The sequence below is a fragment of the Varanus komodoensis genome, unplaced genomic scaffold (assembly GCF_004798865.1).
Source record: "Varanus komodoensis strain SLA01 unplaced genomic scaffold, ASM479886v1 scaffold55, whole genome shotgun sequence".
NCBI classification, from domain to species: domain Eukaryota; kingdom Metazoa; phylum Chordata; class Lepidosauria; order Squamata; family Varanidae; genus Varanus; species Varanus komodoensis.
The window spans coordinates 2,223,394-2,250,408 of record NW_025336157.1 but is presented as its reverse complement, the minus strand read 5'-3'; the positions used below and the strand labels follow the sequence as shown (position 1 = coordinate 2,250,408).

General features: G+C 49.4%; 1 protein-coding gene across 8 annotated transcripts in view; it reads right to left on the bottom strand.

Annotated features, from left to right (window-relative positions):
• The window catches only part of MARK2 (microtubule affinity regulating kinase 2), a 94,207-nt gene extending 68,357 nt beyond the window's left edge, over positions 1-25,850 (bottom strand). For 5 of the 8 annotated variants that reach the window (XM_044448319.1, XM_044448324.1, XM_044448328.1 and 2 more), the window contains exon 1: positions 807-828. Coding sequence is in view for 3 of the 8 variants with exons in the window: in XM_044448323.1 (XP_044304258.1) it covers positions 807-887 (81 nt within the window). In the remaining 5 variants the exon portion in view is untranslated. Of the gene's footprint in view, positions 1-806; positions 947-25,306 lie in introns of those variants that run through there. The other 3 variants (XM_044448320.1, XM_044448323.1, XM_044448318.1) reach the window with 3 other exon arrangements.
• Positions 25,851-27,015: the final 1,165 nt, after the last annotated feature.

The window sequence follows — 27,015 nt, the reverse complement described above, 5'->3', positions numbered from 1 at the left end:
GTGGCGGCTATCTAATCCATCTGGCCCCTCGTCCTTATATTAAACCACATCTGCTGTGCCACAGCGGCTACAAGGCTAGGCGAAGGAGGAGGTGAGTCTCATCCCCGCCACAAAGTCATAAACGTGCCAGGGGGCTGCAGGCAAGCCCGAGTCGATTCGGCCAGATTGAGTGAGCCCAACCAAGCCCCTAGGAGTGAAAGGCGGCACAGAAATGTACCCAGAACAACAAGCAAAACAAGCCAGCTCACCTATGGTGAATAAAAACAGCTTCTTGGTGAGCTGAGGAGGAAGCTCTTATACATTTGGCAAAAATTACTTTCTCCCCAAACACAGCGCATTGATAGCGCACACATCTGCCTACTTATTTTCCACACATCTATGCATGTAAACCTGTCATTCTCTGTACTGCCTTCTATTGGACTTACAGAAAAGGCTATTTCCCTGCTCTGCTTATTATTTATTAACAGCAGAATAGACTCTGTTATTAACACTTAATAAAAGCTCTAAGCACTTTCACTAAGCCATGCCTGCCTCTTAAGTGCCTTCTTTTCGCTTTGAGATTTTATCATAGTAAAAGATGTCGCTATAAATATACACACACACCAAAATGGGGTCCCTGTCCTTTTTCTGTCCAAGATACTGTATCAAATGAAAATGTATGCAATATTTTAAACACTGCAACCTTTCCATACGGTTTATTCCCAGTTTTCCACGGAGGGTTTCCCTGTTTTTGAGCCCATCGCGTGTTTTTTCATGGCAAGCCCATTTGAACACTGCCTTGGGGAACCTCTAATACAGGCACTTACCCATTTCCCAGTGTTTTTGAGCAGAGAACTGGAACGTGGATGTAGTTTACCGAGAGAGAAGAGCCACAGGGCAAGAGACATGGCGAGATCCCCTCCGCCTCTGCCTATGGTTCTTTGGTGGGCTGAAGAGAGTCTGTTAAAGTATGTATTATTCAAGCTGGGGAAAGAGCATTCTTTACAGATCAGCTTAAACAGCTGGTGGCAGCAGGGGAAAAGCGGTGTGCGCCCTGTGCTGGGGGGAAGCTCGGCTGACCGTTTGGCTCCGAGTTTAATTCCACAAGCCGCTGTCACATTCTGGACAGGAGCAGACAGCCCTTCACATCCACAGAGCGTGTATCAGCGGCTCTCAACACGGGATGCCACACTCCCATCAAGGCAGTCCATGCCAGTTTGCATGACACACTGATACTCTGCCCTTCAGCAAAGTTTCCAGAGCGGTTCACAAACATGAGATAAAATACTAAATGAAAATGAAAGAACCTGCAATGTGCTAAACATACGTTTAAAGGCCCGAGGGAGGAAAACGTCTTTGCCAAGGTGGAAGTGATGGACTGGGGTGAAGGAGATGGGGATCTGGGTTCAAGCCCTCAATCAGGGACTTCCTGCCAGTTTCTGGCTCTCACTACCTTACAGGGTTGTTGTGAAGGTAAAATGGAGAGGAAGGAGGCTGTATAAACCGACCTGGTTCCTTGGAGGAAAAAAGGCAGGGTATAACAATATAAAAACACTTTAAACATTTGTTTAAGTATAACAATATAAAAACACCATTTTAAAAAGTTAAAATGGTGATGCCAAGAGAGCTTCCATGCAGGGTGCTAGCACCGAGAAGGCTCTCCCACTGGTTGCTGCCTTGGAAGAGAGCCGGAGATGGTGCCTCAGTGCACGGGCAAGTTGTAGGGCGGAAGCTGCTTCCCTTCAGCTACGCAGCTCCTAAACTGAGTAAATATGAAAGCGCACTGTGTGTTATGCATGGAAATGGCAGTGGGGAAGGCCAGTCTGAATCATCTCCCATTTGACGGGTTCAGGTGCGAGGGCCAGGCTTTGGCAAGGCTTACTGGCAAACAGGAAGGTCTCCACAAAACACGTGAGGCCAGCAAATCCGTGTGTGTGTGTGTGTGTGTGTGTGTGTGCGGGGATGTCCTTTGCAAGCTGAACTATCAAGCCTGGAAAGATACACAATTGTGGGACAACACAACATCCTGAACGGTAATCTAGTAACAGGGAGCGGATGGAAAGGCAGGCTCAGGACCACATGCCCGGTTCAAATACATTGTGCAGACTGGGAGGGGCGGGTTTCCAGGCCTCGGAGCCAATTTCAGGATTTTTCAAATGCTCAAGCTCTCCGGGCTTTGGGATTCCTTTTCTCTCTCCCCAACCCTTTTTCTTTTATTAAAGGATTCTGAGCTACCAGGCATCCAGGATATGACACAAGAATTCATACTTTCTGTTGAACATCATCCTATTTCTAAAACCTCACATTTCAGAAAATGATTACCCTGGGCAATCATTTTGCTTCGGAGCATCTGTCCAGACCGGAGCTCAAGTAAGTATTCCATGAAGTTTCACCCACCCCCCTCATATTTATCCATTTACCAGCTGCTCCAGGACAGGCCCCCTGTAAAAGCAGAGGTTACAGCAGATCCCACGAAACCGATCGGCACGGTTCTTAGGGGGCAAGTGCTGAGCCTCAGCTTCACTGGCCAGTCGTCGAAGCTTGTGCCGCGCAAGCCCAGGGGAAACTCAGTGCCCAGCCCTGCTCTCTTGCATTGCCCCTATTTAAAAAAACATGCCAAGGACAGCCTCTTGCAGAAGACTTGGCCTTCCCACTCCACTTCTGCCCCCTCTCTGAACAGGGAGCAAAAAAGGCCTCTGCTCAGTGGGAGAGTAGGATGAAAATGCTACTCTGTCCAATGCAGATGCTCTGCCAAGTAAGAGGGGCAGGGGGAGGCGCGGAGAGCAGCGATTCAGAGGGCAAGGTGAGGCTCCCAGCTGTACGGCTGCTGACTGGAAAAAGCACCACTTTGAGGAAAAGGCCATTTGAGGGGGGTGGATGAAGGAAGAGCAGCCACCGAAGGGGAAACATTTCACCCTGAAGGACATCCCTCCGAAGCCTAGCTCCGCCAGCGGATGTGAACAGAGGACCGCAAGAGTCTGAAACGACTTGTCCAGCTCAGCACAGAACCATGGGCATTGAATGGCACCTGCTCTCAGGGTTGCAGGGAAGAATTTTTCTAGCTTGGTTTATTGTTTATTGCACAAGCTCTCAGACCATGGTGAAGTTTGTTTGTGTTTTTCCTGTCCATACCAGGAGATGCCAGGGATTGAATGTACGCCTTTCTGCATGCAAACCACTGAGCCGCATCTCAGGTTGTACACAGAGTACCTCAAACTTGTTGCATTTGAAAGAAAGAGCATGCAGGGTCATGGGGAAAGTACCTGGCTTGCAGCATGCGGGGGAAGGACTGCAAATCCCTCAATGGCCATGAAGCTCACCCGGAGAGTGGCCGAGGGCCAGGCTCTTTCTCCCTGGCTCAACCTGACCTACCTCAGAAATTGCTGGGAGAGAGAATAATGCAGATATGCTACCATATGGGATACAGATATGAAAGTACATGATAAATGGACACAAGGCCGGGAGCCGGGAAGAACTGAAGCTTCTGAAAAGCCCCTCCTCCCATCTAGGGGCCTGCAAAATAAAGCTAATTATTTAGACAGTCTGGAAATTTCAGCTGGTGCAGGATACGGTTTGGCCGGTGCCCTCTTTATGCTCTTTTCAATGCCAGGTAAAGACCTTTTCATTTTTGCTGGCATTTTAATTGTTAGTTTGGTTTTAAAGGTGATATATTTTAACAGCGTGCGGTTATGCCTTTTTATGTAAATGTAGGTTCTGTTAAGATGTGACATGGGTGCACTTTTATTAAGTGTTTCATATTATGTTTTAATGTTTTATATAGCTTTTTATATGGTTTTATTGTTTGTAACTCACCGAGTGAGAGGTATGTTAAAGGAGGCAGGTTAAAAAGCGAATAAATAATTAGAGAATGACCTGGAAGCAGCAGCTGCAAGTGGGGGCTCTGTTTTCATAGGAAGTCACCTCACGGAGGTACAAAACATGGGAAGAGCCCTGCTGGCTCTGACCAGGGGTCCACCCAGTTCAGCACTGGGGTCAGCCAGCAACACACGATTCCTCCAGCAGAATATCAGCGCAACGCCTCCTCTGGTCCCTGCTCCCCAGTGACTGGTTCTCAGAGTCAAACGGCCTCTGGTCTGGAGGCAGCATGCAGCCGCGGGGACTCGTAGCCGTGGATAGCCTTCCCCTCCACGGGTTAATCCAATGGCTTCTTAAAGTGACCCAAATGAGTGGCCATCACTCTTACATCTTACAAAAATTTCACAGTGTTATGTTGACAAGTTATGTACATTATCCCTTTATTTTATCTTTTAAAAAGAGGACTGCGCATTGGGTTTTAGCAGGGCAATTGCCCAAATAAAGAAACATTAGTTAATTGACTTGTAATTATAACATTAACATCCACATACAAGGGAAAAAACTTTAAGGGAAAAGCCAATTTTCTTTATTCGAAGGGGATGCACCCCTGTGTGGGAGCAGGCCCCTTCGAAGAGGCATTCCTTCTCAAGAGAGAAAAGAGAAGAACACTTCTCAGGATGGCCTTTACTATCTGCATAGTTCTTCTACCTACTTCCATTTTAATTTTTAACTTATTTGTAAGACTCCGCAGACCAATGAAGCAGGGCCCATTTGTAGTTTTGTGTTTGCTTTTGGTAGGAAGCTCCCTTAAAACAGGGCAGATTAATTACTCACTTAGGCCAGACTTTCTGGACCAGCGGGTGAGGATAGCAGCAACCTGGCTAGAACAGTTCCAAGGGTTCCCCGATCACTGCACACCCTGTACCCCAAACCACTGATCCTTTGATGGTTTCCCAAATGGTGTGCAGCTTTAACTGGAAGAGCAATTGATTGAGCTTGAGCCCTCTGACACCGGGACTTGTCAGCTGGCACTGAGCTATGGTGCCAAGTTCGGACCTCGAGGCAATTGTACTTTGATGGGGAAGATGACAAGGCTGAGCAGCTTTACTCCCTTCCTTTCCTGAGGCCGCTGTGTGGTTTGACCATCTTGGCTCCATCTGGCCCCAGCCCTGTCTCCTTGGGATGAGTCACAGGCTGAAAAACGGGAACATAAGAAGTGCAGACAGAGTCAGAGCGAGCACTGGTACCTACAGCTCACGCTTCCCTCCTCCAACTGGCAGGGCTTCCCAAGGTTGTCTGTCAAGAGGGTTTTCCAGACCTGCTCAGAGATGCCAGGGGCTGGGGCCGTCAGCATGTGAAGCAGGTGCACCACCTCTGAGACATCTTGCTATCTCGGGGACCGAAGGGGATTTGGCTAGCGAGTGTTTCAGGTAAGGGTCCCGCCCCAGTGCAGTTCCCTCTTCTTGGATCTCATCGCAAGCTGGCATGGAAAAAGGTGTGCGCTCTTGACAAAGACTTCAAATGCTCTCATGTCTGAAACTGTCTTCATGAGTGCACCCGTGTGCACTCATTAGTGCAGGAGCAGCTAATTAGCCAAGCAAGAAATTGGTCACTGATGAAAGACTAGCAGTCAGTTGAATCCAAATACCAGGGAGTGCAGGATCTCTCCTTGAATGCAGGTCTAAACTAGCCCAACTAAGAGAGGAAGAGGCTGTTAGTACCAATTACTACTGTTGAGAGGATGCAGGCCCGCTGTAGCTCCTGCATTTCGAGGCCTTACGACCTTACTGTTTACATTTTTCCTCTCTGGACCCGTGCATGCTTGTGTCACACCGCCAACTCAGGATAATATTTCATGCATCTGATGAAGTGGGCTCTAGTCCACAAAATACGCCGGGGATGCCGCAGGGCTCCTGGCTGTTTTCTCATGAATTCAAGCCATTCTGTGCCCCTATAGTTGGACATGCCCAGCCTCACCCCTGTATGATCACAACTCCCCAGGCCCAGATCACTGTCAGAAAGAGTTCTGCAAAACTTCGCTCAATTCACACACACTTTTAAAAAAGAGACTGGGTGTGGGGGGATGAGTAAGGGAGACCTCACAGGCAACCACTGTGTACTGAAGTGGGGATACCCACGAATTTTGGCTCATACCAAGGCAGGTGGGCAGGGGGGGAGAGAGACGGCTGTGGAAGTCACACGGTCTGATCCTGTAGGCTTTGGACTGAACCACTGGCCAGCACTGTCATGGTTTCACAGCTTTTTAAAATGTATTAAACTATTTAAAATCATTTTTAGGCCAGTTTTGAAGCAAGAGTTTGTGTATAACATTACGATTTAAATTCTGGACCTTAATTAGTCATTTGGCTAAGACCTTTATTTTTTTGAAAGGCCAAACAGTCGAACCTTGAAATAATTCTTTTGTAAATACCCGCTCAACTCACTCTGAACCTACAGTTCTTTCAAGCATCGGTCTCCCCGCCTCCCGCTGTCCCTTTTCTAATGTTGTTTAATCAGTTCTGCTACAATGTCCCACTGTCCGGAGCACAATGGAGTCGGCTCAAGCGGCAGTGAGAGCGTTTGCTGCTCCATTTGACGCGAGCTCTGTTTCCTAGCACACTGCAAAGCTACATCACAAGGGCGGGGAAGAGAATAGCTGCTGCCAAAATACAAGCCGAAAATGCTAAAGGAGAGGAATCAGTGAAACAGCAAGAGGGGCTGGAGGAGGTGGGGAGAAAACCTTGAACCCCAAGGCACGAACAGACGGGGCGGCCAAAAGGTATGGCCACCCAAATGGAACGGGTGGCGGAAAAACAGCTCAAAGCAGCGCACGGTCAAACTTCACGTAACGTCCCAAGCTAAAGATATACTCCACTGGCCCTTCTTAAGTCTTGGCATGCAACACCCTCCATCCCCACCCACCCTGGACTTAGTGGGCAGCCATGGCCCGGGCACAATGCTCTGAAACCCACTAGTTCCCCAGTGCTGGGGCTGTCTCAGAGAGGAAGCCCCACCCCCCACAAGCGATCCCCCCACTTCTTGGCTCGACGTAGGGCCACGCTTTTCAAGGATGGCTCTGGAGGGCAGGTGGGCTCATGCGGGCAAAAGGAGCCTCTTCCCCGTGCTTGACCTCTGGCTGGGACTGTGGTGAGGTGAAGTCCAAAGCATTTCATGTGCACCAGGCCGGGGAAGGCCATTCTCAAAGCATGCAGGTCCCAGGCCACACGGGGAAGCTAAGACTGGCCCCCTACCTGCACTGAGAGGCCGACAGGCCAGATGTGCTCCAGTGTCAATTCTAGCTACTCGGCTGACACGGCAGGTGCCCGCTGGAATCTCAGCCGCTTCGCAACCCTCTCAGAACACCGGAAGCTGGTCTGCTCTGCCACACTTGGCCTTGCCCCTTGATTAGCTGGTAGCTCCCCAGGTTTTTCCGTCTTCCCTGGCTCTGCAGGGGGATGGCAAGGGCTGAACTTGGGACTTTCTGCATGGAGAGCAGGAGCTCTTCCTCTGAACAGGAATGGCAGCAGCCCTGTTGCCCCGAGAATGAAGTGCGGCCCAATACAAGGGCGTCGTGTGTTCACGGTGGAGCGAAGATCCTGAGCCCAAAGGACTGTGCAGCGAGATAGGAGACTTCTGAGACATTAACTCGTCCCACCTGGTCTCAGAGAAGGCTCCCCATCTCCACAAAGAGAACCAGAAGTATTTCATTTTAATGGCAGCCCACCCCTCTCTGGCTTTTAATGAACGGGTAGCATCACGCAACAGAGACAGAACTAGCATAACCATTTGCCTGAAAGCAATGATGCTCCTGCCCGGAAGGGCCGCTCCAAGATGCACCATTAGTGTAATGAAATTGTCGCTGATGCCTACGAATTCCCAGCATGGCCTGCCAGGCTGCTCTGACCATGCAGCGTCTTTCATGGAGCAACCAGGGATGGGGAGGATACGCGCAACAAACACGGTGGACCCAAGAAGACACAGCCACAGTGCGCTCTCTGCAGAGAACAGTAATGTCACCGACCCTCTCTGCTTGGGCTAGAGGCCGGAGCCTGATGGAGCCAACACTGTGGTTGTGTCCACTCCATTTCTAGCTGCATGTGCACAACTGTGTGAGAGTGAGTGATATAACTGCTTCTGGAAGCCACGAGATGCCTTTTTGCATTCTTCTCCTTACACTGCATTTATATCTCATCTTTTTCCCTCTTGGGAGCAGCCCAGAGCAGCTTAGTTGCTCCATTTTATCCTTACAACAGCAGCCCTCTGAAGCAGGTCAGGGCGAGAGTGAGTGAATGGCCCACAGTCCCCTGTGAGCGACCAGGCCGACTGGGGACTAGAATCCAGATCTTCCAGGCCCTCAGTACAACACCTTAACCACCACACCACGCTGACTCTCCAGGATGCAAGTCAAGGCTGAAAGTCACGACAATCTATTCTAGAGGTAACGCTGCCTGATCTCTTGCCATGATTAGGAAGGCTTCTCAAACTCCAGTGCTTTTCTCCCGAGCCCACATTCTTCCAGTATCCTCTCTTCCTAGTTTGATTGGATTTGCCTTCTGTCTGCACCAAGCCAAACCCAAACTGCAGTTCTCAGCTAAAGCAACTTTGCTCAGCCAGTGCCTTCCAGATATGCTGGAATACAACTCCCAAATGATAACCAGTGAGAAGGGAGCTTTTTGAAAAAACCTTTTATTGTTGCCTAACATACTGTGGAAAATGGGCTTTCCTTTGTTTGGAGCTGCTTGTATTTGGTGGGATGCATTAAAGAAGCTCAACCCTCACTTGTTTCTTGTGCACAAAGTATTTCACTGGTGCTTCCCAGAGGTCTTAGCCTACAAAACCCAGCACCCTCTAGTCAGCAGGTTGGAGGGTGGAGTTCCTGCTGTGTTGGGTGTGCTGAGCCTGTGCCTTTGGGGGCAGTGTGAGAGAGGGCAGAAGCTTGCTGTACAGACAGCAGTTCAAAGCCCGAAGCTCCAGAAGAGCCATAGGTTTGGTGACACAGGATGGCACCACATGAAAGAAAGGCAGCTTGGTGTTCCAGGGAAGGCCTGCAGCTTGGTGGCAGAATGAATACCTTGTGTGCAGAATCTACCCAGGCCCAACAGCCGGAATTGCCAGCTTAAAGCATTTCAGGCCACAACATTGTGAAGGGGGGGTGGGGAGAGACCAATAGTCTGAGTGGACGTAAAGGCGCTTCACATCCACAGCCGAGAGTGGCAGGATGCCGCCTCTTTGGGGGTGCAAGGAGAGCCTCCTGCTTGCCAAGCGCAGAGACGTGGATGCCAAAAGATGCTACTGTGGCAACGAGGCAGAAGTACAGCTCATCAGATGGCTGAAAGCTTCCTAGGAACAGGAACGGAGTGAAATTGCTTTTTGCAGCAAGAGAGGGAAATGACAGGGAACACATTACGAGGATGCTCGTCCGCTGAAGCAAGGAACCGCAAGGGGTTTCCCTAGCCTATTTGCTAAGAGAGGGCTAGCCTGGCACCTAATCAATTAGCATCCATCTCCCTACAAAGGCATGATCAGTGTAATTATGGTAAAGATTTTTTTCTCCCCTCCTAGGGAATACATGCTGTATTGAAGCATGACGAAGAGCAAACTATGTAAAAGGAGGCATTCATAAAAGACGACGACGACAAGGAAAACACAATGTGCTCTCTTTTCACAGGTTATATACTGAAGGAAGAAGTTATATACTGTGCAGAGAATAAACCTGGCTTAGGGATACAGCTCAAATTTGACAGCTGCCTTTTCTGCAGTGCATATGTAACAGGTCATTCTAGGACGGGACAACCAGAAAAGCTGCAAGCCCCCTGGATGGAATTTTGGTCCGTAATTCCCATTCTCTCTCCCTCCCATGTGCTCGTCTCTGCAACAAGTTATCGGCATGGAGATGAAAAAGCACACTGCAAGTTAACGGAGAGCAAATTAAAAAGGGGGCTGATATGGCTAGGAAATGCACCATGCACTCCGAGCAAATACAAAACTTCTCGAAGCCACGCAGAGGTTTGCCTGGTGTGCTTCAGAGTCTTGTGCTAGCTCTGTGGCTGAAAGCAGCAACCGGAGGAAACCCAAGCCGCAGAAGCTGGACTGGCACCGCTGACAAAATCGGCAGGCTGCTGGAAGAAAGGCCAACATGCTTGGGGCAGGTAAAGAAGCGTCAGTGCAAGCAGGAAATGTGGCTGGGGACAAAACCAGAGTGAGAAGGGGGATGGGAAAAGAAGAGGCTGAAAGCAGACATGGTCTCCAGGCCGGGAGGTGAAGGATGCATTGACTGAAAGCAAACAAAACTGCAAAACAGGAGAAGGGAAAGGAGGTGAAACCGATGCTTAAGACTTGGAAAAGGCAGCTGGGGGGGGGGGGTCTCTTTGACAATGCTCTGGTTAGCTTTTCCTTTCAGTGGTTCCTGCCACAATCCTATTTCCCCCCAAACTGGGACATGACTCAGTTGCAGCCAGTCGGGTGCTCATTCAGCTAAGAGAAAAGAACGTTGCCTTCTAAAGGTAGCAACTTCTGACTTCAACCAGGATTAAACACTAACCCTAACCCTCACACTGGGGGTTAGAGGCAGCTTATCTTATGGTGCATGACCAGCTTATAAATTAACTTCCAGATGTGCCAAGTTGCCATTCCCACCTTTCAAAACACCTTAGTCTATGAGCTCCATTCAGTTCTGGGGCTCAAGGCAGGGTCCCCCTCCTGTTAAGTCTACCTCTTGCAGCAGGTTCGAGTTTGTGGATCCCATGGGTCTAGTCAAACACTAAAACCTGGGTTCTCCGAGCCTGAAGTCTGCCAACCCTTGCTTTAGGATACTGCCATGTTCACATACATATTACTATTATTGTTGCTGGAAGTCAAAAACAATGGAGAGGCTAAAGAATATCAACCAACCAAGGAATTTCAAGTGATGGTGAATTGTCTTCCAGCGGCCAGCTCTCTTGAGTGGGAGGGGCACCTGCTCAGGAAGTTCCAAAGCCCACATTAAAAGTGCACTTGCAGTAAAAAAGGAAGCCGGGTGTTGAAAGAGGATGTTGCCCTGCTTTTGCGAAAGCCTCTTGTGCCAATGCTATATTTGGATTTCTTCACACCTCCAGGATCTTACAAAGCTGCTTTATGTACCAGGCCAGCACTGTCCTTAAAAGTTTGACTGGCTCTTAGGGAGTTTCTTTTGGAATAACTCAAAGGATGTTAAACTACTTAAGATTACATCCCAGCCACTGTAAATTCAGTTTTTAAAAAACTCTACTAGATAAAAATGCTCAAATCCAATTCATATTTTTTTTCATCCTGGAGCTCATGAGAGTCCATTAGCTCTTCTTCCTCTGTATGGAAGATGGAATTCTCCTTTATGAAGGAATACCACTCAGAAAGACTGAGCATCAGGGCTGGTGTTGCCAAGGAAGTGCCAGGAACTATGCTGAAATGTCAGAACTCATGTAAAAAGGCAAGTATCTACAGGCTTCTTGTTCTGAGGTAGCGATCTTAGACGACCAGGAGGCCAACAAAGGCAGGGGGACACGCTGAGCAAATTCGGACAACCGAACAGCCCATCAAGGGCCAACTCTGCAGCATGTCCCATCCGCCACTGTGCAACCCCCATGCATGGGTTGCCAAACTTGGTATGCTAAGCCAGCTGGCAAGGGTTGCTTGGGGGCTAAATAAACCTCACCGAACCCTAAAGAAGGCCACTGGTTATGCTAAAGTTTAAAAAGGAAATGTGCTAGTCTAGCTTCTCAATAAACAACATCAAAAGCTCACATCCATACAATAATACCAAAGCAAACAGAAACACTAGCATTTAAGACTTTAAAGATCCACATTCCCCCTTCAAAATGGATGGGGGGGGAGGGAGAGGAGCTGCTAAAAGGAGTTTCTAAATCATCATTCTAAATCATCAATAAATCGGTAAATTCTAACTCACCAAATAAAATGCTATCAACATGAATTCACGCATGAATTACTGGTATGCCTTGGTGTTAATGCTGCAGCGATCCTGTAGGCCTGAGTACCATATTTGGTACTCTGGTATCACTTTAATACAGCGATATTTATTTAGGTATGTACTGAGCATCCAGTGGCATCTTAAGAACTAAGAAATTTTTAGCAGCAGAAGGTTTGGGGGACCAGGGCCTGCTCTTTCAGATGCATCAAGTGTTTGTCTGCTGCTCTAAAGTATTTTTAGCGTCTTATGCTGCTGTTTGTTGTATTTTAAGAAGGTATCCGTATCATTTTGTCTGCCTTCAAGGGTTTTCATTTTGCACAACGCTTTGTATAATTTTATTTTGGAAAGATTAATAATCATCATAACATTTCAGTGGTAAATACCAGTACGCTCAGAAGAGAGCCTGGGGATTGTTACGCTTGGAAGGCACGGCAACAGTGTCCAGAGAAAGTTTGATTTTAATTATACAAAATCTATCCTACTCTTTAGCCCAAAGGGGTTCTTGGACCAGCTAATTAAAGCCACCAATCGATACTAAAAATAAAAGACTGGTATTGTACATCCACTTCCAAAGAGAGGAAGTTATTTCTTGTCTTGACTTAGGCGCTCCCAGTTTGGAGAGAAACCACCCCTGAAGGTGCTTTGGATCTAGAAGCCTCCTGAGGCTTCTCCTCCATTTGGAACCTTCTCATTGCTATACAACAACTTCCAGCTCGGCAGACAGGAGAAACTCCGCAAACCGTTTCTCAGCATCACCATAATTCTTCCCCCAATGGTCTGCTTTGTGTCGGTTTTGTTTTCGCATGCAGAGATGGTCCATCCAATGAAGAAAGGTGAAGCGCATCTCTTGAAGATGTGCAGGTGAAAAAGCCCCTGCGAGGCATTTTCAGAGACACTAAACCATGTATGTGCCGCTCTGATGTCACTTCAGAAGGAAGACACATTGAATGGCCTCTCGCTGGTCTATTTTGCTCTTCTGTCAATCAGTAACTCGGGTCTGAGGACAACTCTTCCCCCACCAGGTAGCCCTGCTCCTGGTCCACTTTCTTTCTCCTGACAACCGGCCATTTGTGCATTCTTTCCCCCATTCGAACAGGTTGCAATCTTCCTCCCTCTGGCTTGGTTGCTGGCAGGAAGAGCTTTCCAGTAAAATATGCTGATATTTTGCAAGGTATCTTTGGTCTCACCCACTGCTGGAATGTGGCCTCCAAGAACTTTTTTTGAAATTGAATTCAGCCCTTGGGCTGTAGAGGCTTCTCCACACTTGCTCTGCATCAACAGGCAGGCTAGGGAGGGTTAAACCAATTGGCTAAGGGTTAAACCAAGCAGGAACCCTGATATCGGGCCTTCGGCAAAGCTTCAAGGGCCTCACCAGCAGGCTGACTGGTCTGATGCAGGCTTTCCTTGCTTTTCCACTCATTGCATAGGTTAGATAGCACTGGTGGCCTCATTTTGGGGAGGGGTCTTAGCCAAGCGGCTAAAAAAATCAGATGTCTTTATTTAAATCACTTTTTACTGAAATCGGCTTTTAATTCAAATTGAATTTTAAACATAACATGCTTTTTGAGGAAAAATCTATCTAGTTTCCTGATACAGTCCAAAGGTTATTCATCATGAAATAAGGATTAATTTTTATTCATGTAGCATGAGGCTGTATAGTCATGCAATGTTTAAAATTTTTGGTAAATGGATTCCATTGATCCATTCATGTCATGTTCTTCCAGAGGTTTCTGTAAGATTACTGGGCAATTTTTCTCTCTAGTAGATATTATCACAGATGCTTGGTTTTACACTTCTCAAAACTGAATTTCTGTCTGCAGAGATCACATGCCTCTTCTTCACAACAAAATGAGCATACAGAGTTGAGAAGGAAACCTTAATCCCCTTGTTCTTTTGCAAATCTATGTACACAGAATCAACCTCCTAAGTGCTAAGTTCCAAAAAATTCAACAAATAGAAGATTGTTGGGAGTGGAATAGAACTGCACAAGAAGCTAAGTGTGAGGAGGGAGGGGCAAGCAGTAAAAATGAAAGTGAACCCTTCCGAGCTGAATATTCCCCAAGTCTATGCATTGTTTTGCATATAGCCTGAGGTTTATCATATTATTGTTTCCCTGGAGAAGAAAACCTATAATAACAGCAGGCTGTAAGAGACCCAAGTTTGGGAATAGTTTAATGAATTTCCTCTACCTATGGGTAAGGCAGACATCCATGGAAATTATGCAGAAAATCATATTTAAATCTAGTCTTACTGACTAGTGATTTAAGTCGATTTAATTTAAATCAAATCCACCCTGACACAGAAGGTCCCAAACTCAGTCTCTGACATCTCCAGTAAAAAGACAAAAGAGGAAAAGCTCTTTGCCAGAAACTTCAGGGAGTTACTACCCATCAGGAGCAGTCAATATTGGCTAGATGGCTCAATCCTCCAAGCTCGTATATGGTGTCTTGCTTTGCTATGAGTTTTCACAAAGGGCACTTTCCCTGGAAGCTCTAAATCACTACAAATCACAGTCCTGCAACTTAGAAAATATTTATGATTCTTCTACTGACACAAACATCTGTTCTGAAATGAACTTCTGCTAATACAATGTCCCCGCCAAAAGCCCCACAAGGCCTTACATTTCTTTTTTTAAGTTAAAATCCAGGTATCCCAGGATGGCAAGATGACTGGAAATGAAAAGTGTAAGGAGGAAAGGAAAGCGGGTCATCTGGACTTGAATGTGAGGTTAAGCTGAGGTTAAAAAAAAAAAGGAAAAACCAAACCAAGGCAGCACACACTGCTGCTCCCCACTTGGATGCTTAAAATTCTTGCAGCTTCGAACAAGTTGACTAACTCCACAGGTGAGACCAATTAATTAGATGCAGCCACTGGAAGTGCTTGACATCCTCTGGATAATGCCTGCAGAGACGAGCACTGATGATTAAATTGTCCACTGAGAGGAATCTCTGGGAGCCAGAGCAAAAGAATGTTTGGGTCAGGGAGGAAAGATACCTGCGGAGCTACTACCAACATCCCAGGGGGCTGATAACCCAGGCATCAAGGGATAAGACATTTGAAATGTTTGTCTAGCTTCCACCATCAAGAAAACTACCTGCGCCCACAGACCCTCTGCCAATACCCTTCCACCCCAAACATTAAACCCACACCAGCAGGGTTCTGACACTGAAGGCTGCCTGCTTACCTGGAGGAAGAATTTGGAGAAACAATGTGAAAGGGGCTTAGTCGTTATTTGTTTTTCGGCGCAAGGCGAAGACCTTTTTATTCAAACGTCATTTTAATTGCTAAAATTATTTCCTTATTTTATTCTTTGGCCAGGGCGACTTATTTTATATTGTAAATTCGTTTTGCATTTTTAATGTATTATATTTTAATGTTTTGTGAGCCGCCCTGAGGCTTCGGCAAATGGGACGGCATAAAAATTTTCTAAATAAATAAACAGATTGGTATTTAGAGCAGCACACTGTGTCAGCCCTCCCCAAGTGGGTGCCTTCCATATAGACAGCTGAAAACTCCCATCACCAAAGACAATTGGTCACGCTGGCTGGGGCTGCTGGGAGCTATAGTGCCACACATCTGGAGGGCATTCTAGTTCAAAATGAAAAATATTCTCTTATGTCTGCAACTGGAGAAGCTGAGCCCACGCAAGTATAAAATAAAATGAACAGGACTTGGGTAGCAAAGTTCACGCTTTCTAGGCAAGATGCCAAGCATCAATGGAAAAGGAAAGAGGTCGGTGAACTATTTTCTGGTCTCAGGAACTGGTGGGAAGATGGGAGTGGAGAGACAAGATCCTGAGAAACAGTCGTTTCCCTGCTCAGTCGAGTGCTGAATAATTATTCTAAGTATGGCTCTTCCAAGTCACCTGACCCAAAGAGGTGCACGTCACAACATACCAGGGCAAGCATGCTTGGTCTTCCTCAAGACGACGGGTTTTACTGCTGGCAAGGAAGGCTCACTTTTCCTGTAGTAAGTGCTTGTGTAAACACACACTCCATGAACATTAGCAATCCACAATCACAGTCCCGCTGAGCGCCAGAGGGGCACAGTGGCAAAGAGTTGAACCAGGAAGTTCCCAATTTATATCTCCCCTCTGGCAAGGGTGACCTTAGGCAACCCTAAGGCACTATTCTCTTGAATATCTGTTAATATCAGCCTACATTACAAGATGGCTGTCCAAGTGACGGCTCCTGCAAGCTGAGCAGTCACTATTTTAATTCTCTGCAGTGCTTTAGCACATTCAACAGATTCACAATGAGGTTTGGTGGAACTGTAAAATGGTTCGGATACCAGCATCAGGGCAAGCATTAGAACTACTGGGCCGTAGTCACTGTGTAGGGGTGCCAGGACTGCTAAGTATCCATTCCAAGTAGACCATGATACACGAAATGCCTAGATTCTACTTCCCCACCCTCAGAATTAAAGCAATTCCTGCTGACCTAAGCAACAGTGATCCACTCTGTGGTCCACACCTGGAAACACCCAGGGTGCTTGCAACTGCTTAACTGGAAAGAAAGGTGCCCTTATTTTTGGAAGACAATTTTACTACTTGCACTTTCTGATCTGGAAACTGCCATGCAGGATCGACACCGTCTGAAGGAAAACTATGATAATTAGTTTGGCTTTATTGTGAAGGAACCAGTCGGATTACATCAGGTGCCTGCCATGTTGGCTACCGTGCACACACATCAAACGCGATGGCGACAGCCACACCAACTCACTTCTCAGCCATGGCAGTTACTACAAAGCAGAATCAGGAACGAGAAGGTGTATCTCCAGGCAAGAAGCAATTTCCACACAGCAAGGAGATGATCTTTATTTCAATTTCTTAGCATTAGTCTTTTGACAGCAACAGAACCTACAGCAAACCTCTGCACCTGAAGGCACGTGAATCCACACACGTGCCATCACACACAGTCAGCAGTTAGAGAAACGGGTTTACCGAACTGAAACTGTAACGGAACACTGTGTACCCTGAATGAACCTTAAGATGGATAATACACAGGGGAGATTTAAAAAAAAAAGTAGGAAAAAGCACAAAGAGAACACTCAAGCCTTCTATTCAGGTACTTTTAATTAAAAATAGATTTATATACAAAGGGTACTTTACCACCTGCTTCTCATCTAAGTCCTGTATTGCTCAACCTGGAGTTTTTACCCCTGCGTATTTTGAATTTCTGGCATTAGAAACCGGCAACACTCTAGGAATGGGTGTCATTCACCCTGTAAACAGAACTCCATCTCTAGGTATAAAACAAATCACTCTAAGCCAAAGGCACTGCCCCTCCATCCACACATCCCCCAACAGTCCCCCAAGGGGCCCTGTAGCAGGAATTATAGCAGACCCCTCCTTTGCAGTACGCCAAGTGATCCAGAGCAGCTGAAAAGCTGATTCCGTACAAGTTCCCATTTCTAAACAAACAGGATATCATTCCTACATTACTTTTAGATCCCGACTTTCTTTCCAAGACACATGGGCTGGGCGGGTGTGAAAAACTACCAATGGAAGCTTTAGGAATACCTCGGATGAAAAACCAAGGAAAAGCAGAAGCCGCCGCCAGTTAACAGATTACTAAGATCACATGTCCTGCAAACGGCTGGATTTGCAAAGGCTCACGTTCTTCATGGCAAAACCCCGTTGCCGCCCCAAGGCAGCCCGAGCCTTGCACAAGTGGCCTTTTACTGCACTCCCCAGCTACCCAGCGCGGCCTGCAAGACGGACACGCAGCACTCTGAGTCTTTCTCTCCCGGCCCCCACACGGCACTGTGTGGCCCTGGAAAAAGAAAACACAAATCGTTATCAAAACGGGTCCGACCAGTCTGGCGAGGAAGAAATGTTACCTTCCTCCTCCTCCACCACCAGGATCAAAGCGTTGGTTAGGAACCTTCCTCCTACATGCACTTAATAAAAGGGAGGGCGCTCCTGGTATCTGGCCGCTGGAATTTATGGGCCGCCACTGCGCAGCGTCTCTCTCGTGCAAAGGGACCCAAATGCATGGGAGACACTCAGGGGATGCCACCTGCCACCTGCCAAGCCACCACATTTGCGTCTACCCTCCAGTTTTTCTGATGTGATTTGTGGGAACCTGTAAGAAGGCGAGAGGAAAGCTGGGGCATCGATAATGCGAGAAGCGCTTCTCCCTCTCCTCTCCCCGCAACAAATATTGCAGCAAGAACGCAAACCCTCGAAAGCGGAGACACGCCAAAGCAAGCGAGGCTGCATGGGGGTGAACGCAGGGGGGCGAGCTGCCGGGCCGCAAGCCGAGGCTGTCTCCGTGTGAATCCTCCCTGCGACAACGAAGGGCTGCTGACCCTGCTTGGCCTTGTCAGTCCGGCTGGCGTTCAGCCCCCAGGTTGATTACCTTGGGAAGGCCTGCTCTATCAGCACAGTCCCCAGTGAACCTGGATCCAGGCAGAAACGCAGTCACGTAAGTCCCTTTTCTACATCTGCTTTGACCTCCCTCCCCCCAGAAAAAAAAAGCTGGGGCAGAGGCGGCAGACTGACAAGAGGGCCTGAAATCTCACCGCTTCAGAACTGCTGGGCTGAGCTGTCACAGCCGCAACTGTTTGCCCAAGTCTCAAGGCAGAGGGGTAACAGTTCTCTGTGTGACATCCTTGTCAGCCGGGTCTTTTCTCTTCCTCATTCTTCTCAGGAAACAGGGGTGTGCGGTTGGACAGGATGGCATCGTTGGGGAAATGTCAATTAAATTGGGAAGAGCTAAAGAGTGGATACCAGACATTAAGTAATACAGGAGACCCCAGAGCGGAACAGTTCTCAAACTCTAGTGGCATGTTCGCTCACACCTCCGTTCACACTCTAGCCCACTTTCCCTCCTCAGAGCAGGAAAGGCGCCCACCGAGGAAGCTGACTTCCCTCATATCAGCTGCAGACGCACATCAGAATATTTTGGGCCATTCTCGGAGCACAATTCCTTGAAAAGGCCTCCTTTCTCACTACTCAGCACCAAAGGCAGCTGACTGCCCCCGCAGAGAGGCCGCAACCATCCCCATGGGCAATGTCCTACGGTTCCATATTGCTGGGAGAGGACAGCACAGAAAAGTTGAGATTGCCAATCACGTTAGCAAGGGGGGGAGGTTCAGCATCCCCCCCATTCCTCCATCTGCTCAGCTGACTGGAGATTGGAGCTTAGTAGGGAGGGAAGAGGGAGGGAAGAAGCCAAGAGAGAGACTGGCAAGCCAGCTCTGGTCTGTGGGGCCCCAATGCCACTGCCCTCGCAACTTCTTCTCATGGAGGCTGAGTCCTTGCTGACTGTGTCCTACATAGCCATAAAACTATAAAACCCATTAACAGCTCTATGAAGAACTGATGGAAAGAAAGAAGCATGAAGGTGTTTCCAGGGTAGAAGGGAACATTTTACATTACCTATACTGCATGATTCTCCTACAGGAAAAAGCAGAGCTATGTTAGAGAGATGACGGTGCAGCTGTACAGGTCAACTGGGAAAGGGATTAAAAGCTTTCCGGCCGAGCTGCAAGTTTTCCCTGAGTAGGAGAACCATCCAGCCAAACAAGGACTGTTTATCTGAAAAGTTGTAGATACATCAAAAGCATCTGGATAATTGAATGAGCGGACCAGTCTTCCCTTGGGGAGAGTGTTTCCAATAAAAAGGGAATTTTGTACGATTACATTATATAACAGGGTTTAAGCTTCATGTACACAAGCATTCAGCCTAGGCAAAGGAGTGTGTCTCTTCCACTGCTCTTTTGTGTGGCCTGGATACTTGGACGGACTGGTTATTACAACCAAAAAGATTTGCCAAAAGGTGTTTGTAAAAAGAAAGAGCAACCACGTATTCCAAGAGTAAAACTGATGAAAGGTGGTGGTGAGGAGAGACGAGGAATCTCCGAAAAGCACTTCCCGCCAAAAAAATCAAATCCAAATTCCAGTTGTCCAATTCAGTTACCTGTAACAACTGCATTTCTAGTATTTTTCAAGCGCCTTGACTAATTTAAGCTGAAGCCGTGAAGGAAAGAAGGTGTATGTGTGCAGGGGGGAAGTACTTATTATCAGTCATGGTAAATGTCAGCGAAATATAGTTGTTTTGAAGGAATTGTTGAGAATAGTGAATGAGATGATAGAAGTACTGCTGCTCCACAGACCAGAGAGGGGTATAAGCTTCCCTTTCTTCCAGCCAACACTTGCTTTAAAACCGTGGATGAGATGAAGGGCCAGAAGGGATCAGAGGCAGTGGCGGCAGCAGGCCCCAGACTGAAAGCTGCTTTCTTCCTTTCCTTCCTGCAACACCCCTAACAGAAGGGAAGCTAGAGATATATTTAGTCCACTGTTACACTTGTCTCATTTCCACGCTACCCGTCCTTGTTGCTAAGACACATATATGTGGTTGCATATGAAAAGGAAGAAGAGAGACCGAAATCCTAAGTTGGAGGCTTCTGAGCTCCAAAGGCCTTAAGGATGGGACCTGCTCCTCCAAAGTATGGGGGGGGGGGTGTTGAGAAGACGCAGAGTAGAAGGCAGCCATGGGAGGGAGCTCAAGCTAAGGGTCTAAGCTAAGGGTCTAAAGGAAGCTCACCAGAGGGAAGGACAGCAGAACCAGTGGGTGGAGGTTCACTGAGGTGGAAGGAATTCAAGGCCCTGCCAGGCCCATCTCTCACAGCTGGTGTTTTTGGGTAACCGCCCCTACCGATCCCTGCTACCTTTCCCCTTAATCCATTCAGCGTGTCACAAAGACACTCGCAGTCTTTGCAGAACCGGAACAGCTGCACCCATCATCGCCCCACCCTTCACCTTCCTCCACAAAAGGCAGAGCCTCCTCCTCACTGAAAAAGCAGCAATAGTGGAAAGTCAAGTGAGTACAGACCTGCCCTCAATTACTCCTCAACCCGCTGGATGGCAGGCGGCAGCAGGCACGGGCTCTTCCAGGCAAACCCCCACTCTTTTGCAAGGAAGGTCCAAAAGAGCTCTTTCATTCTTCATCGTATATTAATAACAGTAATTGGTTGAACATGCAGGCTTTTCCAAATGATTTCCCATAGGCAGGGTACAAATCAAAGCCCATGCTAAGAGAGTCAAAATTTAATTGCGGGAAAATAAAATAGTAATACAGAGCAGAAGACCAAGAGGGGCCCAAGAAAAGTCCTTCACGGCACGTCAGTGGCACAGTGGGATGTGAAACAAGCTTATGAGGGTCTCATGCTTACGAGGTTTGGCACTTGATGGGAAAGGGAGAGAGGGCCTGTCCCAAGACGCATATTACACTCACGTTTCAACAGCTGGGAAGACGAGGAGGCAAAAGGGAGGCAGAATCTTAATTGTGGGTGACAGTGAGCCACACGGCTTTGTAAAATGCCATGCCCTTCCTCCAGGGAGTTCCGACATGGCGCATGCTTCTTTCTCACCCCGTGGTCTCACCCACAAAACACTGTGAAGCAGGTGAGGTCAAGCAAGCTTCACAAAGAGACAGCGCAACCCTAGTCAAAAGCTGCATCACCCCGGCTTCCAATTCAGTGCTGCCTTGGATTTACCTCACTATCACCAGCAAGGGAATAAATGCTCCCTGCCCCTTAGCCGGCGAGTTGGTAGCAAAAATGGCCGGATGGTCAAATTTGTGGGCTGATTTACATGTCTGATTTAAGCATGATTCCTCCTCAGTGGTGAAGGGGAATCAGCGGAGCTTCACAGAGGAGTTTAGGCTCCGCGAAGCAACATGAAGTGAGGGAAGAGAACAAGGCAGCACTGTGTACGTTGCCGTGGACAATGGGAAACTTGTAGTTCATCCATACCGGGAGGACTAAGTGCTCTACTGCCTGGTGGGGCGAGGATTTATTTCTCCAGGATTTCAGACAAGAGCTGTTCCCAGACCCTGCTGAAATGCCAGGGCTTTCCATGGGCAAATCGGGACAGGCGTGGAGCCACAGCCCTTCCTCCCGTCGTCCACCACCCACAGCCCATTGCCACGGGGTGCACCATCTGCGAGGAAGCCCCTGTGGGCAAGCCTGGCTCCCTCGAGAGAACTTCCCTGCGGACTGTGCCACCTCCGGCGAGCTCCGTCTCCCACTCTGGTCTCCCCTGAACAGCAGAGGAAAGCCACTGACGCAGCAGCACTAGACCTGGGATCAAGCGGCAAGAACGGGGCGTGGACACTTGCTAAAGGCGGTGGCAAGTCTCAGCCTCGGGCGACAGCTCCCCTTGCCATGGAGGCACGCTCTCCCCATCAACCCCTCTTGCCCAACCAAATAATAAGTTGCCCCACCAAGCCGATTAAGGGCCTGCGGAAGCTGCACAGTGCCACCCACAAGAGCAGGAAGCTTAAGAGCAGAAGAGAGGCACATACCAGGGATGAATGAGACAAAAAGGGTGGGAAGCGGTTTTCTTCTCGGCTCTGAGCAAGCGCTGGTTCTGTAGGCAGTCAAGCAACGTAAGTAGGAGGAATGCAGGAGCACATGCGGATTATTTCTCCCTCTCACACAGGGCTGAGAAGAAGCAGAGAAGCACCTATTCCTTGTGGCCAGGTGGCTCCCCTCCCTCCATCCTGCCACAGCTCAGAGGAAAGGGGGCAGGTACGGAGCGTGCTTCCTTCTCACCAGTTTGAAGATCTGTTACTTATCTCGGTTTTATTTATTTCCACCTGGTACCCTCCAGGTGCATTGGTCTAGAACACCTAGTAGCTACTGTGGCTGGGGATGATGAAAGTTGTTGTCCAGCGTATCTAGACAGTACCAGGTTTGGGAAAGTCTGGCCTACAGAACATACGTTTATTACATTTTTAAGTGCTCTCTTATCATCAGGAGCCAAAGGAGTGGGATCAGCCCTCAGCATCATGCTCCGAGTTCAAGGCAGAGCAGGGAAATGAACATGGGCAAGGCCAGTCCAGCATTCGAGCCACCCGACCACACAACCAAGCACGGCCCCCACAACAGCCTTTTCCATATCTGGCATTATAAGCCCAGCTGGTGACTTAAAGGGGCATGCAAGGGTCCTGAAAGACAGCTCAAAATCTAAGATGAGAACTTCTAAAAAGCAAAAAAGATACAAATCTCAAAAAACTGGTGCAGTGGTGCAGCTTTCAAGCAAACAATTCCTAAGGCTTAGAAGTGTGTGTTGGGGGGGGGGGTTGCACTGTCTTCTCCCCCCTGCCCCCGCTCCCATAGCCTGCAGCCCTCTGGCAGATGCCCAGGGCCAGCTCTGCAGGCTTAAAGCAATTGAACTGTAAAGCTACATATGCCTTTCGGCCACAATTTCAATCCACTGCACCAAGGGCGTTCTGACCCAGGGAGGTCTTAATTAGCAAGGAGCACGAATTGGCATGGGAGTCTTCTTGAAAGAGGGAACATCTACAAAGACAGCAGCACCACCACCAAGAAGGCAATGCTCCCCAGTGCCTCACTGCAGTGGACTAAGGAGCAGACTCTCCTCCAGTGGCACAAGCACATGGTAAGTTTAAGCATGAACTAAAGCAAGAGATGCAACCGCGACTTGTTATCATCTTCCTTTTTACGCCACAGAAGCAAACGCTGTCACTGCAGGGAAAAGTCTGTTAAAGGGCATGCTTTGTAAAAAGTATTCCTCCGATAACCAACTCTACCTTCTGTCCTCGGCATAAGGCCAATTCCATCCTCAGACACGATACCCACGAAAACGCTCTTCCTCACAATGCGTGCAGGAGACAAGGCACTTCTGTGCCCTTCAACCAAGATGAAATAAGGGTGTTGTTTGGCCTCGCAGGCCCAGTGTCAATACTACCCATTGATACACCGAAGGACTGGCTGACCGCTTTGCCGTCAAGCAGCCCTTCCGGTCCCTATAGCACTCCAGAGTGCGCACGAAGACAGGAGTGGCGTCCCACACCGTACCAAGTGATTCACAGGAATGGGGAGATGGGACGGGAAGGAGGCCGTTGCCCCGTGGTTCTCTGCCCAGCATGAAGTCGGTGTTGCAGTGGACTTCACCAGGTCCACTGCAGATGAAAATAATAGAGGAGGTGGCTTGACAGACCCCCATGTTGAAGACGGCACCAACCACCGAGCCCAACCTTTAGTGAACTCTCCTCTCCTTCGTGTGCCTGCTTCAGCTGCCCCTTCCACTATAGCAAGCCAGACACCACCATTCATACATGACTCAAAAGCGAAGGCCAGGGTTGGGGAGTCCTCTGACGGAGTGCAACCCCTCTCAGAGTGAACCCAAGATGTTCCCTTCCACAAGAGGTGAGGGAAGAGATGACAGCAGGATCTTCCAGAACCACTTCAACTCCACCTTCCCCCAGTGGGTTTCTTCCAAAATCACCCACCCAAGCAACAGTTAACAAGTCCTAGAAACCGGAAGCAGGGGCACAGAGGTATCATACTGAAACACAATAATCTTCCCAAATTCCTGGCCTTTCCCCAATCCTATTAGCTACAACCTGCTCATGGCCAACACTGTCACTGCCACCCTGAAAAACCCACATGTCTGTCTTCAGAGGTGAAAGGGAAGCCAAGAAAATTCTCAACCAGGCCTCCTCTTCCCACTCAAGCCTGACCACAAGTTCACTTCCACCTGGGCTCTCTCACTGCCCTGCTGCGGAATTCTTCGAACAGGAGTCTGTGCGTGCAAGAAAAGCTCCCCAGTCGTGCTATAGCAACAAAGCAACGGCCTTGTCTTGCGAGAAGCGTGACAAGCCCTCGTGGAAAACAGCTGCAGGAAGCATCCTCTAAGTATTGCATGGAAAGCAGAACTGAGCCAGATGCAACTGCACCTCTGGGGGAAAGGCTGTTCGAATGGGGAAAGGCGGTCATTGTCCCTTTGCGACACTTACAAAGCATAGGCGCACGGAAGGCATCAGCACCAAGTGACAGGACAATCCTCCTTCGACTGCTGGATTTCTGCACGCTCCAGAGGACTGCTCTTTCAAAGGAACAGGAATAGGGCCAGTCGTAGAGGGGGGAAGACAAGTTACAGGGCGCAGTGCTTAAAGCGCTGGACTGGGAATTGGGAGCTCCGCATTGTAGCTCACTGGATAACCAGGATTCTCTGCCTAACCTACCTCACCAGGTTGTTGTGAGGCTGAAATGGACACGCAGCAGGGTTCCTTGCAGGAAATAAGCTACCTTGGGTCACTTGTGCAACAAGCAGGCCATAGCGAGGAGGACGGCCGTAAGCTTCCCCACCACCTCCCCAGCCCCCCACTGCAGCGGGGTGGGGAGAGGAGGAGGAGAGAAGCAGTCTGCCGGCTCCGAGCACATCTCCCGTCCCCCCAGCTCTTGAAGGGGCAGGACCCCTCGAGCTTCCCGTGCAGGACTGACACCTGTGCGTGCCGGAGGCGGCGGCGCTTGCGAGGGGCCCTGCTCCACGGCTGCCTCGCCAGCGCAGAGCCCGCGAAGCCCCCCCACGCCACCGCTCCATCCTCGTGACAGGAGGCAACAGAGAAAGCGCCCCCCTTCGCTGCACCGCATGCGGCTGTTAATTAGGGAGCACAGACGGCGCACACGCAGCTGACAGCCCCGGCCTCGCCGCCCCCCGGCACGCCACGTTCCCCTCGGAGCCCCCGAGCTGCCCGACTTGCTCCCACCCAGCCCAGCACGCCCAGAGGATGCCCCGTCCAGCCCTTCTACCTGCTCCGTGTTCTCCGTCAGGGTGGGCAAAGGGCTCCGGCCGCTGTTCGACATGGCTCCCCTTCGCAGGGCCTGAGGGGGGGTCCCCCCGGCTGCTCAACTCCTTCCCCTTCTCCTCTTCCTCCCCCTGACCCAGCTGGAAGGGGTCAGGTTCCTCCTCCTCACGGCGAGGGGGGCGGCCGAGCCACCAGCATGAGGGAGAAGGGGCTCAATGGGTGGCCGCGAAGCACCAGCACCGACTCGGCATGAAGGGGCCCACGCTCCGCCGGGCTTGAGCGCGGGGTGCTCGGTCTGGTGGCTCACGCGAGGCCGGGGATAAAGTGCTGGGACAAGGCCGCACCGGTCGAACAACCCCGAGCGGCGAAAACCCGGGACCCGAAGCGAGTCTGGGGCTGGCTGGAGCCCCCCGAGCCCCACCGCGCCTCCAGAGCCCGGCTCGGACACCGTCTTCCCTCCACCGCCAATGCCCGAGCTTCACTCGCCGCCCCTCAGCTTCACACAGCGGCGGCTCCCAACATGGCCGCCTCCGCCGGGCTTCGGGAAGTTCCGCCTGCTCTCCGGAAACACCCGAAAGCAGAGCTCAACAGCACCAGCGGCAGATTCGCGGACCTCATCGCCGTTTCTCTCGCGCTTCACCGGGCTGGCGGAAAGACCCGAGTCCGAGCCGACACAGCTTCCCACGGTGCCCGGAAAGAGCCGAGGGGACCGCAAGAAAGTTGATTGGTCGGCTCAAGCGAAAGCAAAGGCGGGGCCTCTGCGGGAAAGGGGGCGTGGCTCAGGCTTTCTATTGCTTGGGGAGTAGAGAGAAAGTCAATGTGGAAGAAGAAAAAAATACGGGCAACTTCCGGAAGCCTGTGCCCCCCCCATCCTAAAGGCTCGGAAATTGACGGAAATGGCCGAACGCCATGTACGGAAACAGCCGAACGGGCTCTGCCTCGGAATGCACGGAAACAGCCGAACGGGCTGCTCGGGTCTCCCGCGCTTCCTGCCAATAAAGCGGGATAAACGTTTCGCACAGAGCATCTGTCTGATTTCAGTACATCCTGCTTTTTGCCCCCTTGCGGGGAACGCCGGCTTGCTTCCAAGCTTCCCCTCCTCTCCATTTCACCCTAACAACAACCCTGTAAGGTAGGCTAGGCTGAGAGTCCGGATCTCCCAGTGAGCTTCATGGCGGATGGGGACCTCGAAGCTGGATCTATGCACACTGACGCAGGAAAAGGTTTGCCCTGGAAATAAACTCCATAGGCTTGTTTTAATCAGGAACCCTTCTGTTAAATCCTGCACTCACTTCCCTATAAGCTTCACTGAACGGAAGTTGATTTCTGAGCACACATGTAGAGCTGCCCCGGAAATGCGTACATTCAAACTGTTGCTATCGATCTTTAAAGTCCTGGATGGGTTGGGCTGGGTTTCCTAACGCCCCATCTCCTCCCATAAATACCTGCCCAGACCCAAACCCATCTTCCAAGGTCCTCTTCCACATGTCCCAAATACACCTCTCCTTGCGCCTAAATTGTGCTTATTTGAAGGTGAACACCATTCTATTTGTGTGTTTTGAACATCCCATTTGGGTGTTTTTTAATTCCTAGGCACACCAGTTGCAGCATTTATCTTGATGCCATTTTAAAATGTTTTGTCGTACACTTTATGCTTTTAATTCCCACCACCCAGAAAACAAGGGTATTTCTTGCACAGTATAACAATGTGGT